Source organism: Procambarus clarkii, chromosome 47, assembly GCF_040958095.1.
Source record: "Procambarus clarkii isolate CNS0578487 chromosome 47, FALCON_Pclarkii_2.0, whole genome shotgun sequence".
NCBI lineage: Eukaryota > Metazoa > Arthropoda > Malacostraca > Decapoda > Cambaridae > Procambarus > Procambarus clarkii.
This window is the reverse complement of record NC_091196.1, coordinates 30,075,836-30,092,482: the sequence shown is the minus strand read 5'-3', so window position 1 is coordinate 30,092,482 and position 16,647 is coordinate 30,075,836. Positions and strand designations below refer to the sequence as shown.

Sequence of the window (16,647 nt, the reverse complement as noted above, 5' to 3'; positions counted from 1 at the left end):
TAAGGTGAGGGGTGAGACCTCCGATTAGCGTGAAGTCACCAGTGGAGTCCCACAGGGCTCTGTACTCGGTCCTATCTTGTTTCTGATATATGTAAATGATCTCCCGGAGGGTATAGATTCATTTCTCTCAATGTTTGCGGACGATGCCAATATTATAAGAAGGATTAAGACAGAAGACGACTGTTTGAGGCTTCAAGAAGACCTAGACAAGCTGAAGGAATGGTCGAACAAATGGTTATTAGAGTTTAACCCAACCAAATGTAATGTAATGAAGATAGGTGTAGGGAGCAGGAGGCCATATACAAAATATCATCTGGGAGAGGAAATTCTTCAGGAGTCAGAGAAAGAAAAAGACTTGGGAGTTGATATCACGTCAGACCTGTCTCCTGCAGCCCATATCAAGAGGATAACATCAGCGGCATATGCCAGGCTGGCCAACATACGAACGGCATTCAGAAACTTGTGTAAAGAATCATTCAGAACTTTGTATACCACATATGTCAGGCCAGTCCTGGAGTATGCAGCCCCAGCATGGAATCGATATCTAGTCAAGGATAAGACTAAACTGGAAAAGGTTCAAAGGTTTGCCACCAGACTAGTACCCGAGCTGAGAGGTATGAGCTACGAGGAGAGACTACGGGAATTAAACCTCACTTCGCTGGAAGACAGAAGAGTTAGGGTGGACATGATCACCACATTCAAGATTCTCAAGGGAATTGATAGGGTAGATAAAGACAGGCTATTTAACACAAGGGGCACACGCACTAGGGGACACAGGTGGAAACTGAGCACCCAAATGAGCCACAGAGATATTAGAAAGAACTTTTTTAGTGTCAGAGTGGTGGACAAATGGAATGCATTAGGAAGAGATGTGGTTATCTTGAAGTTATCTTGAGATGATTTCGGGGCTTTAGTGTCCCCGCGGCCCGGTCCTCGACCAGGCCTCCACCCACAGGAAGCAGCTCGTGACAGCTGACTAACACTCAGGTACCTAATTTACTGCTTGGTAACAGGGGCATAGGGTGAAAGAAACTCTGCCCATTGTTTCTCGCCGGCGCCTGGGATTGGACCCAGGACCACAGGATCACAAGTCCCGCGTGCTGTCCGCTCGGCCGACCGGCTCCCCACTGGTGGAGGCTGACTCCATACACAGTTTCAAGTGTAGATATGATAGAGCCCAATAGGCTCAGGAGTCTGTACACCTGTTGATTGACGGTTGAGAGGCGGGACCAAAGAGCCAGAGCTCAACCCCCGCAAACACAACTAGGTGAGTACACACACACACACACACACACACACACACACACACACACACACACACACACACACACACACACACACACACACACACACACAGTCAAAGTGAACACCCACAAAACACTCCTCTGTTACCTAAGATTTATTTCATTGCCAAATACATATCGCAGATGATAAATAACAGCTTCTTCGAGGGTCAGTCTAATCGACTCTGCAATCAGGACCCCGGCTCGGTCCGCTCCTTCAGGAGTCCTGAGTGGGATATAATTAATGGATCATGCTATCCTGGTTATCTTCAGAGCTCCGTGAAGGGACGGGGTTGAAACTAGAAGGGATGAGGGGGGGGGGGAGGAGGGGGACTGAAGGGAGGAGAAAAGGGTGGGGTGGGGGGAGGGTAAGGTAAGTGAAGGGTAAGGGGAGGGGGCAATGTTAGCAGGAGAGGGGTGGGGATGGTAGGGGAAATGGAAGATAATTGAGGATTAGGGGGAGAGGGGGTACCATGGGAATGGTAGGGGAAATAATATATTAGGGGGTGCCGGGTAATAGGGGAAGGAAGAATAGTAAGGTAAGGGAAGGGGTGTTTTCGTTCAAGGGAATGTAGGCAAGAGGAATAGCAGAGTTGTTTGGTCGGTGGGAAAGGCGGGTTTAGCTGGTGGAAAGGGGCACAAGCGGGCAGATGGAAAGGGGGAAATGAATGAAAGACGTGAAATTAGATAAATAGAACGGGAAAGGGGGAGGAGGAGGAGGAAGAAAAAAGGCGGAAGTTGAAGAGGTAAAACGCGATGTCTCGGCTCGCCCTAGTGTGTGTCTGTGTGTGTGTGTGTGTGTGTGTGTGTGTGTGTGTGTGTGTGTGGCCTGTTCCAATATTCAGTATCTTAACTCTCAAAGGAGGATTACTGAGTGGATTATCGAGAGGATTAATTATATTGCGTAATTGTCTACCGGCGGATTGATTAAACTGTTCCCGTCGGTACACAGTTTGGTCTACTTCTGCCTCACTGCTCCAGCTGCAAGGGGGAAAGAAGAGGGGGGGGGGCAGTGTAATGAATGCAACAGTGAAAGGTTCAAGTATGCAATATGTCCTTCTTCGCCTGTCTTCCTAGTTGCCATGTTAGAGAAGGAAAGCGAAGCTGATTGCAAAACACCAAGAATCTTTCTTTCCAAAGTTAGACGAGGAACAAGATGATTGCACTCTGTTGATAGGTCTAGTGAACTGTTGCATAGTGTATATATACACCTCATTTTGACCTCAAAATCCCAATACGAATAAATAATAGGGTACTATCAATTATTGCGGTTGCCAAACATTCTAGTTTTCTATGGGGTAGGTTAGGTTAGGTTAAATTCGGGTGTTTTAGCACGCCATTTTTTCTGTTATGGCAACTCGAGAGGACTGGCTGACCTGAGAAACTATAAGCCCATCGCAAGAGACATTATAAATATGTGAATTATGATGATTACTATACTGCTTGAGCTCAGGAAGAGGAATATTAGAGGAAGAGGAATTAAGGCAGTGTCTGGGATGCTCCCGGACGCAGGTTCGAATCCTCATCACGGCTCTTGTGGATTTGTTCAGGAATATGCATATGTTTATAAAAGTTTCTACACCCCTATTTTCCTCCAGCAAAGACACTGTAAATTTGAGGGTTGGTAAATAATATAAATTAGGAGCTCTTCACTTGAGAAAGTTGACAGGATGAACAACCCAGCGGGTTTTCTTCCTATTGGGGAGTGTTGTATATGCTGCTATGACGGTGTGTCCACTCACAGCGTGGGAGGCGCTGCCTCATCATCAATTCGCCCATCAGAATATCGCTCCTGGTGACTTTAATATTGGACACGACAGGCGCCACAACAATCATAAACGGTAATGTTTTTGTTAAATATCTCTGAGAGATGATGCTTAACTGATTTTTAACTCTCCTTAACATTCATCGCAGACTGTGTGGGTAGAAGAAAACTTTAACATAACATAACCTCGCTCATGCTGATGTCTATATTGACCGTTCGTACAAGACGACCTAGTTAGTGATCATTTTGTCACCCACAGATCATCGTACACTATTAAGGATGACAGCACCCCTCCCCACTTCCCATGTCTTAACACAAAGGCTGTCACCATTAACTTGCCCATTCACTCCAAACACTTTGACATAAATCCCGTTTTTTTTTTTTACAACTGCTAACGCAGACACTGAAGTCACAGCTAATTAGAACAAAGATGACAAATCCCCCAAGACCTGAGACAGTGATCAATTGACAGTCATACTGCTCTTTACCTATCTATCTTAAGCTCTCATACATTATATAGAAAGCAAAATACATGCTTCAACAGAGCTGGAAAAAAAAGAACACGACTAATTTACTCTATTAAGATTTCTGAATGTCTACCTCGAGTTCATTAATGAACTAAAACATGTAAAACCAGTACTAGCAAATGTTGTACCAGCAAAACATTCGTGCAACATTCGTGCAACATTGGTGCAACATTCACAGCTCAGCGAGAGAGAGAGGTCGTGACACGGCATGTGTGACGGTGTCAGCGGAAATGACGATACTTGCGGTAATGACAGTGACTGGTAACGACAATGACGCAAGTCATGCCCAGTAACTGTTAATGAGTGACAGTGGTTTTGACAGCAACAGTGTTAATGACAGAGACTGGAAATGTGTTAATGACTATGACAGTGGCAATCAGTGTCTGATAAAGGAGCACTTCGAGGAACATAAAAAAGGGGGTATCAGATGTACGCGAATTGGCAGTTAAGTGGGCAGGTGGTATACTGTACTGGTCTACCCGTAGCTGCATGGCTCTGGAAGCCTTTCATATTATTGGTGCGCAGTGGATAGAGCAACGGGCTTATGCTTACCATTTTATGACCAGGATGTATAACACATACACGCCTACACGCAAGTAACCCTCCAGGGAAAGCTGTGTGTGTGTGTGTGTGTGTGTATATATATATATATATATATATGTCGTACCTAATAGCCAGAACGCACTTCTCAGCCTACTATTCAAGGCCCGATTTGCCTAATAAGCCTAGTTTTCATGAATTAATGTTTTTTCGTCTACCTAACCTACCTAACCTAACCTAACCTAGCTTTTTTTGGCTACCTAACCTAACCTTACCTATAAATATAGGTTAGGTTAGGTTAGGTAGGGTTGGTTAGGTTCGGTCATATATCTACGTTAATTTTTACTCCAATAAAAAAAAATTGACCTCATACATTGAGAAATGGGTTGCTTTATCATTTCATAAGAAAAAAATTATAGTAAATATATTAATTCAGGAAAACTTGGCTTATTAGGCAAATCGGGCCTTGAATAGTAGGCTGAGAAGTGAGTTCTGGCTACTAGGTACGACATATATATATATATATATATATATATATATATATATATATATATATATATATATATATATATATATGTATAATTATAAGGTACATTTAAGGTAAATTTTACTGCACTGTAATTGCTATCCCATCCAACCATGAAAAAACATGGGCTCTTTTGCCTTGAGTCATGTAACGGGCTACAGTGCCACCTCCGTTTCTATTTAATTAAAACGCGCAGTTACATCAACATATCTGTGCCTATCTGTATAATTATACCTTTTATCCTAGTATAAATATTTATGGAGTTCTGGTACTAGAGTGTTCGTTCTGGGCTAAGGAAAGCTGTCTAGGCCAGTATTTGAGCAGCTATGTAAATGCTTACGAAACCACTATATCGTTCGTAATTCACTGGGAAGGATCAACGTGCTTCGTTGGTTGGGAAGGGGGGGAGGGGAAAGGTACAGTGTGATCCACCTGAGACCAATCGGCTCGTGTCCTGTTAGCCCTATGCCTGGCCTAACCATTCATTGGTTATACTCACGAATACTGTTCCAGTTATCTTTGGGTTACTTGCCAATGTTACCTCCGCTTGTGCTCCAAACCTTGAGGTGGTTCCGGGAGTCAAGGTCCTCGCGGCCCGGTCCCCGACCAGTCCTTCGGGATGATAGTCTGGTCAACCAGGTTGTTTGACATGGCTGCTCGCAGACTGACATAAGAATCACAGCCTGGGTGATCAGGAATCCTTTGGAGGTCCTTATCCAGTTCTCTTTTGAACACTGTGAGGGGTCGACCAGTTATGCCCCTTATGTGTAGTGGAAGCGTGTTGAACAGTCTCGGGCCTCTGATGTTGATAAGAGTTCTCTCTCAGAGTACCTGTTGCACCTCTGCTTTGAGTGTAGAGGAGCAATTGGTACTCTGATGGGTGTGGGGCACTGAACTGGGAAAATTGTCTCTCTTGGTTTTATGTTTTCTTCTGTTCATATATCCTCTTAACCTCAATTGGGTAAGCGACCAGGATCCTTGAGGCGGATCGGGCTGGAAGATCGGGGCTTCATAGCTCAGCTGTGTTGGGCAGAGACCAGTCTTTGTCTAAGACTCCCCCTTCAGGTCTTCTCCCTCTCCTTGCAACTTCCTTAGCAGGGTCGACTGACGTGTCTCCCGTGATGTCTACCCTGATTACCTGGAGTGACCAATTATTTGGTGGTTACTATGGCACCTTTTGCATACCCAGTGGCCCGAGGCACCGTACGCACCGGTGGTCCGAGGCATCGCAAGTACGTACATTTCAGGACTTGTTTGGCCCATGCTACATGGTCCAATACGTTGATGTATACTGCGATCAGAATTCCCACTAATGATTTCCTCACACACAGACATCTGGTTGATTGTGTGGATGCTCGGATTCAGTTTACTCCATCCCAGACTGGCACCCATGTCGTCTGAAGCCCCGCAGCCAGGGAGCTCACCTGGCGGCCCTCGTTCCCACTGGTGAGGCCCAAGTTTGGGTCTTAAAAAGCATCTTGTTGAATGCCAGCATTGGCACCATCCTGCTTCCACCCCATGTTGAGAAGAGGGGTAGAGACCTCAGGGTCTGCCATCAGGATGCACATGTATTCAAGGCTCATGGTCATCCTGTACGGCAAGTTGACATATATACTCGGCCCTCCTCACGTTTATACTCATTCCTTTACGGTAGTTAGTCTCCTTTGATAGTAGACCCCCTACCGTCCTCTGTAATTCTTGCTGGTGCCAAGTGCTCCATTCACGCCTCTGCAAGAGGCCTTTCAAATTAAGACATGGGGCATAGACGTGTGTGCCCCTTGGTGGACTGTGTGCTGTAAGTGGGCAGTCTGGAAGAAGCACCGTCGCCGGAGGAGTCTTTTTCTTTTGTATCGGAAGGTGAGTGCAGTGATCCCAAGGGCAATTCATACAGCTAAACATGAGTGTTAGTCTAATGTCTCCAAACCCCACAGTTGATACCCCTCTGCCCTCACATTTAGAAAATGGTCTATAAGATTGCAGGGAAATTTGATTGGGACTTGTGGCTCCTCCCTCCCCTCCATGGTTCAGTTGAGGCAGACCCGGTGCTGGTTGGTAAAGAACTAGACTCGCATCCTTCATCCATACATCTTGGGAGTGCTGATAATCACACACACTATTTGAACTCCAATCTTGTTCCCTTTAAATTGGATTATGGCTGCCCTGCCTATTCCTCAGCCTCTTCCACAATCCTTCGTCATCTTCGTGCTGGGCTCTGCCTCAACTCTGCTGCCTTTTGTTCATCCAGAGCTTGTATGTTGGCACTGGCGTCCTGTCTCTACACGATCGTGGTGATCACTACTGCGACCTCGTGCTGTCCTTCCACCATTCCCACTTGCGCTTCTGCCGTTTGATAGCTGTTGCTCCTCCGGGGGGAAGCCCTCTCGCCACCTTCTTTTTACTGCGAGGGTGACTCGTTTAGTAAACTGTCTCGCAGTTCGCATAGCAGCATCTCTTCACTATGCTGTTCCCGGTTCCCCTCTGTGAAAGGTCGTCACACTGGTGAAATTTTGCTGGACCCTAACCCACATGGTGTGAAGACTTCTACCCTCTTTTATCCTCCTTAGTTTTGAGAAGCCATTTCCATAAACGTTTCTCGTTCAGATTTTGCTGCTCTGTCCACTGATGGGTCCAAGTCTGCCGACAGTGTTAGATACTCTGTTGTTTATCCTAACCGGATCTATATGAGCCGTCTAGCATCTTCATGGCAGATCTTTATGCTATTTTGTATGCTCTCTTCGTGAGCTGTTTTCTCTGTCACCATTCCTTTGTCATTGTAGCTGACGCCTCCGCAGATGAGTCCATTTGTATTTGCAACATTTTATAGGAAGAGGGGTACCCTATTCAGATTTTTATCTGATCATTCTTGCTGTTATGCGCAATCATTGGCGTGGTAGTTGGGCTGGCGTAACAGGTAGTAAACTGCATTCACTTAAGTATGATCCCCCCTCGTTCAACAAGCAATTATGCATCTTCTTGCCCTTCCTTCTGCCACTGTAATAGGCGTTGCATGACGGTTCAGGCTTGGTTGCATATCGATCATACCCGACTGTCTTATGGTCACTTAATGGAACACTGTCCGCCACCTTTTATGTCTTAACTGTGTTGTCCCGCTTTGCAGGACAACGGTGACAGTGTAGGACATACTGTCACAGTGTAGGACAAGACTGTCCACCTGTAACCAGGTGGACAGTCTTACAACTGTTTGGCATGATATTTTAGATGTTCGAGTCTCTTGCTTTCTTGATGTTCCCGGTCGTCTCCTCTTAGCATCCTCAAGGATTCCGATACCTTTGATATTGTTCGCCTTATGTCATTATGTTCTCGTATTGGCTTCTTAAAGGATACTTAGCGCCTTTTGAATACCTCGTGACCTAGACAGTGCTGCATAATCTTCCTGCCTTGGTGCCTTCGTTGATAATTACTTACTCATAAGTAATTATGAGTAAGCATAATTGCTTATAAGTAAGCAAGGTCGTATTCAAGCCTTGCTTACGACCTTGCTTGCTTATACTTACTTAAGTCTTGCTTACATTTATTAAAAAGTTTATTAGCTCCAAAGCACTACGAGGTTGTTTATAACAATAACTACCTTAGATTGTGGAGTTGAAAATTAATATTTATAATTAATATTTTAAAAGCACGTAAATGGCTTAATAAATGTAAAGAAAGCTGCCATATTTAAAGAAAGACGTATAGGTTTCTTAGAGGAATGTGTAAATCCTTGATGAATCTTGGTCCTGATTTGAACTAGAAAAATATGGCAATACTGCACGTTCTTGTCTTGCTTGACCGCCATGTGGGAAATATTGCAATGTTTACTCTAGTAGGTTTAGATTCAAAGGGGGTACTGACGGAGAGTCATGGACTACAGACCACTTTCCTTGACATTCGTACATAAGAATATGAAATGTATGGAACTCCGCAGTAGGCCTATAACCCAATACTAAGCTGGTCATGCCTAAAACCACCACCACCACCGCACACATACTTATCCAATCGGATCGAATGACCATAGAACTGGAAAGAAGTTTTGAAACCTGCTAAACTGAGTAATGCTAGTTAAAAACTCGTTCCATTCAACCACAACCCTATTTTCCAAACCAGCATTTCTTATGTTCCCCCCTAAAGTTAAATATGTTAAAATTGTTCCGTTTCTTGCACGTTTATGCCAAACGACACGATAGAGAGAAACCTGTGGGGGAAAAAGATCAAAACAACTTAGACAGTCAAGCTCAGGACCAACCCGAAGAGCACGGAACAGATCACATCCAACCCAAAAGATACAGGTAAGGTTCTAACCAACCTAGGAAACATGGGTAGGATTGTAACCAACCTAGGAAACATGGGTAGGATTGTAACCAACCTAGGAAACATGGGTAGGATTCTAACCAACCTAGGAAACATGGGTAGGATTGTAACCAACCTAGGAAATATGGATAGGATTCTAACCAGCCTATGAAACATGGGTAGGATTCTAACCAGCCTAGGAAACATGGGTAGGATTCTAACCAACCTAGGAAACATGGGTAGGATTCTAACCTAGGAAATATGGATAGGATTCTAACCAACCTAGGAAATATGGATAGGATTCTAACCAACCTAGGAAATATGGATAGGATTCTAACCAACCTAGGAAAGATGGATAGGATTACAACCAACTCGGGAAAAGCAGGACCGGTCACCAACAGGATGGATTTAGAGACGGAAATATCACGCATCACTAGCTTTATCTTGTTTAAATGCAGGAATTAAATGTTTCCTGCAAAATAGCAGGAAAAACTAGACAAGCGTAGGGAAATGGAAATTATTTCTTGAGAGCCGTTTTTCTAAAACAGTGCCGCGCTGGATACTTGCCTTGAGGTCAAGGTAAGTACTTGGTATAAAGTATTTTGGTATGTACTTGGTAAGTACAAGGTAGGTACTTGGTAAACTTGTAGCCAACCCTTCCAAACTTGGCTGCAAGTTTGGAAGGGTTGAGTGGGATATTGGGGTGGGCCCTCTGGTGGGTATCGTGTTCGGCCCTCTGGTGGGTATCCTGTAGGGCCCTCTGGTGGGTATCGTGTTGGGCCCTCTGGTGGGTATCCTGTAGGGCCCTCTGGTGGGTATCCTGTAGGGCCCCTCTGGTGGGTATCCTGTAGGGCCCCTCTGGTGGGTATCCTGTAGGGCCCTCTGGTGGGTATCCTGTAGGGCCCTCTGGTGGGTATCGTGTAGGGCCCTCTGGTGGGTATCCTGTAGGGCCCTCTGGTGGGTATCCTGTAGGGCCCTTCTGGTGGGTATCCTGTAGGGCCCCTCTGGTGGGTATCCTGTAGGGCCCCTCTGGTGGGTATCCTGTAGGGCCCCTCTGGTGGGTATCCTGTAGGGCCTCTGGTGGGTATCGTGTAGGGCCCTCTGGTGGGTATCCTGTAGGGCCCTCTGGTGGGTATCCTGTTGGGCCCTCTGGTGGGTATCGTGTTGGGCCCCTCTGGTGGGTATCCTGTAGGGCCCCTCTGGTGGGTATCCTGTAGGGCCCTCTGGTGGGTATCCTGTAGGGCCCCTCTGGTGGGTATCCTGTAGGGCCCCTCTGGTGGGTATCCTGTAGGGCCCCTCTGGTGGGTATCCTGTAGGGCCCTCTGGTGGGTATCGTGTAGGGCCCTCTGGTGGGTATCCTGTAGGGCCCTCTGGTGGGTATCCTGTTGGGCCCTCTGGTGGGTATCGTGTTGGGCCCTCTGGTGGGTATCCTGTTGGGCCCTCTGGTGGGTATGCTTTGTAATATGTCTCCTATGTACAGGAGTATGTACACTCCTGTAGTATGCCTTGGTGGCTATTCGGGACATTTTGAAACAGCAAATTCAACCAGTAATGAGGTGGTGTTAGCTCTCAGAACAGACCTGAGGGCCAGCTCTCAGAACAGACCTGAGGGGCAGCTTTCAGAACAGACCTGAGGGGCCAGCTCTCAGAACAGACCTGAGGGGCCAGCTCTCAGAACAGACCTGAGGGCCAGCTCTCAGAACAGACCTGAGGGCCAGCTCTCAGAACAGACCTGAGGGCCAGCTCTCAGAACAGACCTGAGGGCCAGCTCTTAGAACAGACCTGAGGGGCCAGCTCTCAGAACAGACCTGAGGGGCAGCTTTCAGAACAGACCTGAGGGGCCAGCTCTCAGAACAGACCTGAGGGGCCAGCTCTCAGAACAGACCTGAGGGCCAGCTCTCAGAACAGACCTGAGGGCCAGCTCTCAGAACAGACCTGAGGGCCAGCTCTCAGAACAGACCTGAGGGCCAGCTCTCAGAACAGACCTGAAGGGCCAGCTCTCAGAACAGACCTGAGGGGCAGCTCTCAGAACAGACCTGAGGGCCAGCTCTCAGAACAGACCTGAGGGCCAGCTCTCAGAACAGACCTGAGGGCCAGCTCTCAGAACAGACCTGAGGGTCAGCTCTCAGAATAGACCTGAGGGGCAGCTCTCAGAACAGACCTGAGGGCCAGCTCTCAGAACAGACCTGAGGGGCCAGCTCTCAGAACAGACCTGAGGGCCAGCTCTCAGAACAGACCTGAGGGCCAGCTCTCAGAACAGACCTGAGGGCCAGCTCTCAGAACAGACCTGAGGGCCAGCTCTCAGAACAGACCTGAGGGCCAGCTCTCAGAACAGACCTGAGGGCCAGCTCTCAGAACAGACCTGAGGGCCAGCTCTCAGAACAGACCTGAGGGGCAGCTCTCAGAACAGACCTGAGGGGCAGCTCTCTCAGAATAGACCTGAGGGCCAGCTCTCTCAGAATAGACCTGAGGGCCAGGATTCATTAACGCATCTACTTGCGAACGTGTACACCTTCCATCAAGCTTTGGTGGCTTTGTTTACATGTATTAAACAGTTTACAAACATCGAAACTTCCCAATCAAATGTTGTTTATTGTTGTAAACAATAAACACGCTCACGAACTCATTATATGTAAACAAAGCCGCCATTTGTTGAGAAAAGATGCACATGTTCGGAAGAAATTGCTAAGCCGGTTGATGAATCTGGCCCCGGGTTGCAACACGTGTTTCTTAGAAGAACCGACAGCTCTTAAGACCAGGACTCGACCAGCATTTTGCGCAACTACTTACGAAACCTCTACATCTTTCTTTAATCATAGCGGCCTTGTTTACATTTACTCAATAGTTGATGAGCTCGTGGTAGACCTCACTGTGTGTGAAAGTACTGACGGCAAACTCCATTCATGACTAACTGGCGTGTGCCAGGAACCAGGAGCTGTATCTTGATTTTTTTTTTTAATCGCCCTAAGGGATCAGAGTCGCGAGCGCCGTGTTCCACCGCGAGCGCCGTGTTCCACCGCGAGCGCCGTGTTCCACCGCGAGCGCCGTGTTCCACCGCGAGCGCCGTGTTCCACCGCGAGCGCCGTGTTCCACCGCGAGCGCCGTGTTCCACCGCGAGCGCCGTGTTCCACCGCGAGCGCCGTGTTCCACCGCGAGCGCCGTGTTCCACCGCGAGCGCCGTGTTCCACCGCGAGCGCCGTGTTCCACCGCGAGCGCCGTGTTCCACCGCGAGCGCCGTGTTCCACCGCGAGCGCCGTGTTCCACCGCGAGCGCCGTGTTCCACCGCGAGCGCCGTGTTCCACCGCGAGCGCCGTGTTCCACCGCGAGCGCCGTCGCGAGCGCCGTGTTCCACCGCGAGCGAGTGGTTGCCCGCGCGAGCGCAAAGGAGTTCAAGATCATTCACCTCCCCTCTGCTCCTTTCCTGGGTTGTGACGTCATCAAGGAGCACGGAGGCGGAGTTGCAAGAAAGGTTCACAGACCCACAGGATACGTCCCGGTCCCTCCCTGCTTGTGCTTGTTTGCTTGTTTGTCACAGCTTGTTACACAAGCACACACTAGACTGTTGGTAACACTGGGGACTGTTGGTAACACTGGGGACTGTTGGTAACACTGGGGACTGTTGGTAACACTGGGGACTGTTGGTAACACTGGGGACTGTTGGTAACACTGGGGACTGTTGGTAACACCGGGGAATGTTGGTAACACTGGGGACTGTTGGTAACACTGGGGACTGTTAGTAACACTATGGACTATTAGCGTCACTATGGACTATTAGCGTCACTATGGACTATTAGCGTCACTAGTGTTAGCAACAGGCGAATTGTAATAGTTCTTGTATATGGCGGTGGGTTCAGTCATTTATTTTGCGCCCTATACCCATCCCGTGGGCTGTAGTTGAGCCCTATACCCAACCCGTGGGCTGTAGTTGAGCCCTATACCCATCCCGTGGGCTGTAGTTGGGCCCTATACCCATCCCGTGGGCTGTAGTTGGGCCCTATACCCATCCCGTGGGCTGTAGTTGGGCCCTATACCCATCCCGTGGGCTGTAGTTGGGCCCTATACCCATCCTGTGGTAAGGTTAGGTTATAAAGGGCTACAGAAGCACATACCGGGGCCCAGGAGCTGAAGCCCCGTAGTTCATTTAGCTAAGCAAGTGACACTCGTGTGAAGCTGAGTGACGTTTGTTTAATAATCCTACACTTTAAATAAAAAGATTTGCTGTGTATTGACAACAAAACAGACTCCGAACTTGAATATAAAGATTCCAAAGATTTTCATGAAGAAAAATAATGTTAAAATATATTGATATATATACTGATCTTCAGTGACAATAATAAATAATTTCAATTTCTTTTAGTTAAAGTCAATGCATGTTTATTTAATCGACATGCATTGTTTATTAAATAATAATATCGACTGCAAAATACTAATTATTTTTGAGTCGATAATCTATGGGCTTCACAAACCAAATGGTTACATCCCACCAAACGTAGTTAGACGAAGGTTTAGTTTGCAAACACAGCAAACACATCTCTGCACAGCTGGAAGAGCATCTGCAATTGAAGCCCATTTGGAAGGTCCTGACTCGTGGAATTCACTTGTTTGATGTCCAAACATTCTCATAATTTGGTTTTTAGATTTTAATTGAGGTGAGGTGTATGGTTGGTGTGTGGACCACAAACAGCTGTGTATTATGGTTGTACAAGCGGTGCTTTTCATGCTTAGGGATGGACCAAACATGCTAATGTCATGGTTGTACAATGTGATGTTGTCTGTTTGGGAGGATTGAGGGAAGGGGGGGGATGTATTTGGGGCGTGGGAGAGGGGGAGAAACAAGTTTCGAGGGGTGTGAGGAAGGAGGATATTTCGAGGGGAAGGGTTCAGTGGGGGGAAGATGGGGGGGGTGGGAGATGGGTGTTATAGGGGGAGGAGAGCGAGGGGGGGGGTGTAATGGGTGTTGATGGACGAAACAAAAGGATTTTTAATATCAAGGTTTCCAAGGGCAGAGATAGACCACGTGCTCCGGCTGATATAAACAAACACTGGACATCTGGGAGGCTCTCTGGTAGTTAAAAACGGAGATTACGAGCAGGAAGGCTAAGTGCAGAGCGTACCGACATACGATACCAGCCCCGGGAGGGAGGGAGAGATGGTGTATGTGGGTTAGGGGAAGGGAGAGAGCTAGGGGAGGGAGGGAGAGATGGTGTATGTGGGTTAGGGGAAGGGAGAGAGCTAGGGGAGGGAGGGAGAGATGGTGTATGTGGGTTAGGGGAAGGGAGAGAGCTAGGGGAGGGAGGGAGAGATGGTGTATGTGGGTTAGGGGAAGGGAGGGAGCTAGGGGAGGGAGGGAGAGATGGTGTATGTGGGTTAGGGGAAGGGAGGGAGCTAGGGGAGGGAGGGAGGCAAAAAGTTAAGGGAGGGAGACAGAAAGTTAAGGGGGTACTTACCTAACAGTTCTGGCCTAACGGTGTCTATGGGGAGTGAGGTGAGGTAATTATCAGAAGGTATTAAGCTATTATGAATATATAGCACTTGGGGAGGTAAGGACCTAGGATAGAACGAGGTGGGGGGTAGGAATGGTGCCCAACCACTTGGGGAATTGAACGCCGACCTGCATGAAGCGAGACCTTCGCTCTACCGTCTAGCCCAAAGGGTTAGTAGGCTACAAGGAAAGTGATGTCTACCTCTTTATGTCCCGCCTAAGAGCCATGTCATAACTGTTGCTTTATAATTGAATTATTCTGAAGTAATTAAGAATAATTACTAATTTGAAGATTCTGAATTATTCAGATTATTCTGAATATTCTAACCCTGGCCTTTAGTTCTGGATGGAGGTGGCTTCCACAACCTCCTCTTTCAGTGCCTTCCACTTGTTGATAGCCGAGGGAGGTGATGAAATCGGAATGCGAGATGACGCGAATAACGGAGGGAGAGAAGATGATGATAAGGAAAGAAAGAACTTGATTTTAAATTTGTTTACAAACAATTGTCGTGTAAATTTGTATTTTGACAACCATGAATTTATATGAAGTTAATTTATTATATATCGGGTTGTTGAGGTATTCTTCAAACGTTATAAAAGTCAACCGCAATCATCAATATTATAATATTACGTTTTATTTCCTCAAAAGAGACGGATTACGGAACAAAACTCTCGGATAACCTATCGCGCTTCACAAGATTGTTATACTTAGAGAGCTAAGTATAAAGAGCTTAGAGAGCTATACTTATAAGAGCTAAGTCATCTTTCAGTTCCTGAGCTCATTATGTACGTCTGTAGCCCATTCCCACTACCGCCCATGGGATGGGTATGGGGTCCACTACCGCCCACGGGTTGTATATGGGGTCCACTACCGCCCACGGGTTGGATATCAGGTCTACTGCCGCCCATGGGATGGGTATGGGGTCCACTACCGCCCACGGGTTAGGTATGGGGTCCACTACCGCCAACGGGTTAGGTATGGGGTTCACTACCACCCACGGGATGGGTATGGGATTCACTACCACCCACGGGATGGGTATGGGGTCCACTACCGCCCACGGGATGGGTATGGGGTCCACTACCGCCCACGGGATGGGTATGGGGTCCACTACCGCCCACGGGTTGGGTATGGGGTCCACTACCGCCCACGTAATGGGTATGGGGTCCACTACCGCCCACGTAATGGGTATGGGGTCCACTACCGCCCACGGGATGGGTATGGGGTCCACTACCGCCCACGGGATGGGTATGGGGTGAGTAATAAACAAACTAACTTGGCATTCTTTGTGAAGAAATTAATATTATCACTTCCTGTCTAATCAGTTTCAAGAATTCGTTGTTACAAGAATGCTGTTTCATAACGTTGTGAATGAACGCTTCCACTACACATAAGGGGCATAACTGGCCGACCCCTCACAGTGTTCAAGAGAGAACTGGATAAGCACCTCCAAAGGATACCTGATCAACCAGGCTGTGACTCATACGTCAGGCTGCGAGCAGCCGCGTCCAACAGCCTGGTTGATCAGTCCGGCAACCAGGAGGCCTGGTCGACGACCGGGCCGCGGGGACGCTAAGCCCCGGAAGCACCTCAAGGTAACCTCAAGGTAAGGTATGATCTCGTTGGCTTAGAGTTCTCGGACTGTGTTCAAACCTGCAGGCTTTGAAGTCTTTGGCACTTCGTTGTTGAACTTGGGATGATGTCTCCTGTTGACTGGACCAGGAATCACGTGAAGTCCAATTTAATGTTAAAGATTCGCTACCCAGAACAAAAAAGTTCCAAGTAGCACGGGCAATAGTGAGCCCGTAGTGCCTCCAATTTAATACTAAATGAAGCATTACACAAAATCTGTCATTGGTCCACGGTTGAGATGAGGTGGAAAATTAGTTACTTGTTTCTATTGAAGCATTTGCTTTGTATAGAAAGAGGGAGATATGAATCTCTGGAGTAGGTTTGAATTGCTCGTTAGTTCATCATTGTCGGAGCGTCCAGCCACTAGGGCTGGACGGAAGAGCGACGGTCTTGCTTCATGCAGGTCTGCGTTCAATCCCCGACCGTCCAAGTGGTTGTGACACCATTCCTTCCTTTCCCCCATCCCGTCCCTTCCCAAATCCTGACGCTTTCCAAAAGGTATATATATAGTCGTAATGGCTTGGCGCTTTCCCCCTGATAGTTCCCTCCCTCATTATTGTCAGAACTTGCGTTCTTAAGATGCGTTCAGTGAAGCCTTATAGACGCA

At 47.5% G+C, this 16,647-nt stretch overlaps 1 protein-coding gene across 1 annotated transcript in view; it reads left to right on the top strand.

Annotated features, from left to right (window-relative positions):
* The window catches only part of LOC138350784 (uncharacterized), a 306,416-nt gene that overhangs the window by 17,460 nt on the left and 272,309 nt on the right, over positions 1-16,647 (top strand). Inside the window, exon 3 of the mRNA XM_069302195.1 lies at positions 8,805-8,927. Within this exon, the coding sequence (XP_069158296.1) occupies positions 8,805-8,927 (123 nt within the window). The remainder of the gene's footprint in view (positions 1-8,804; positions 8,928-16,647) is intronic.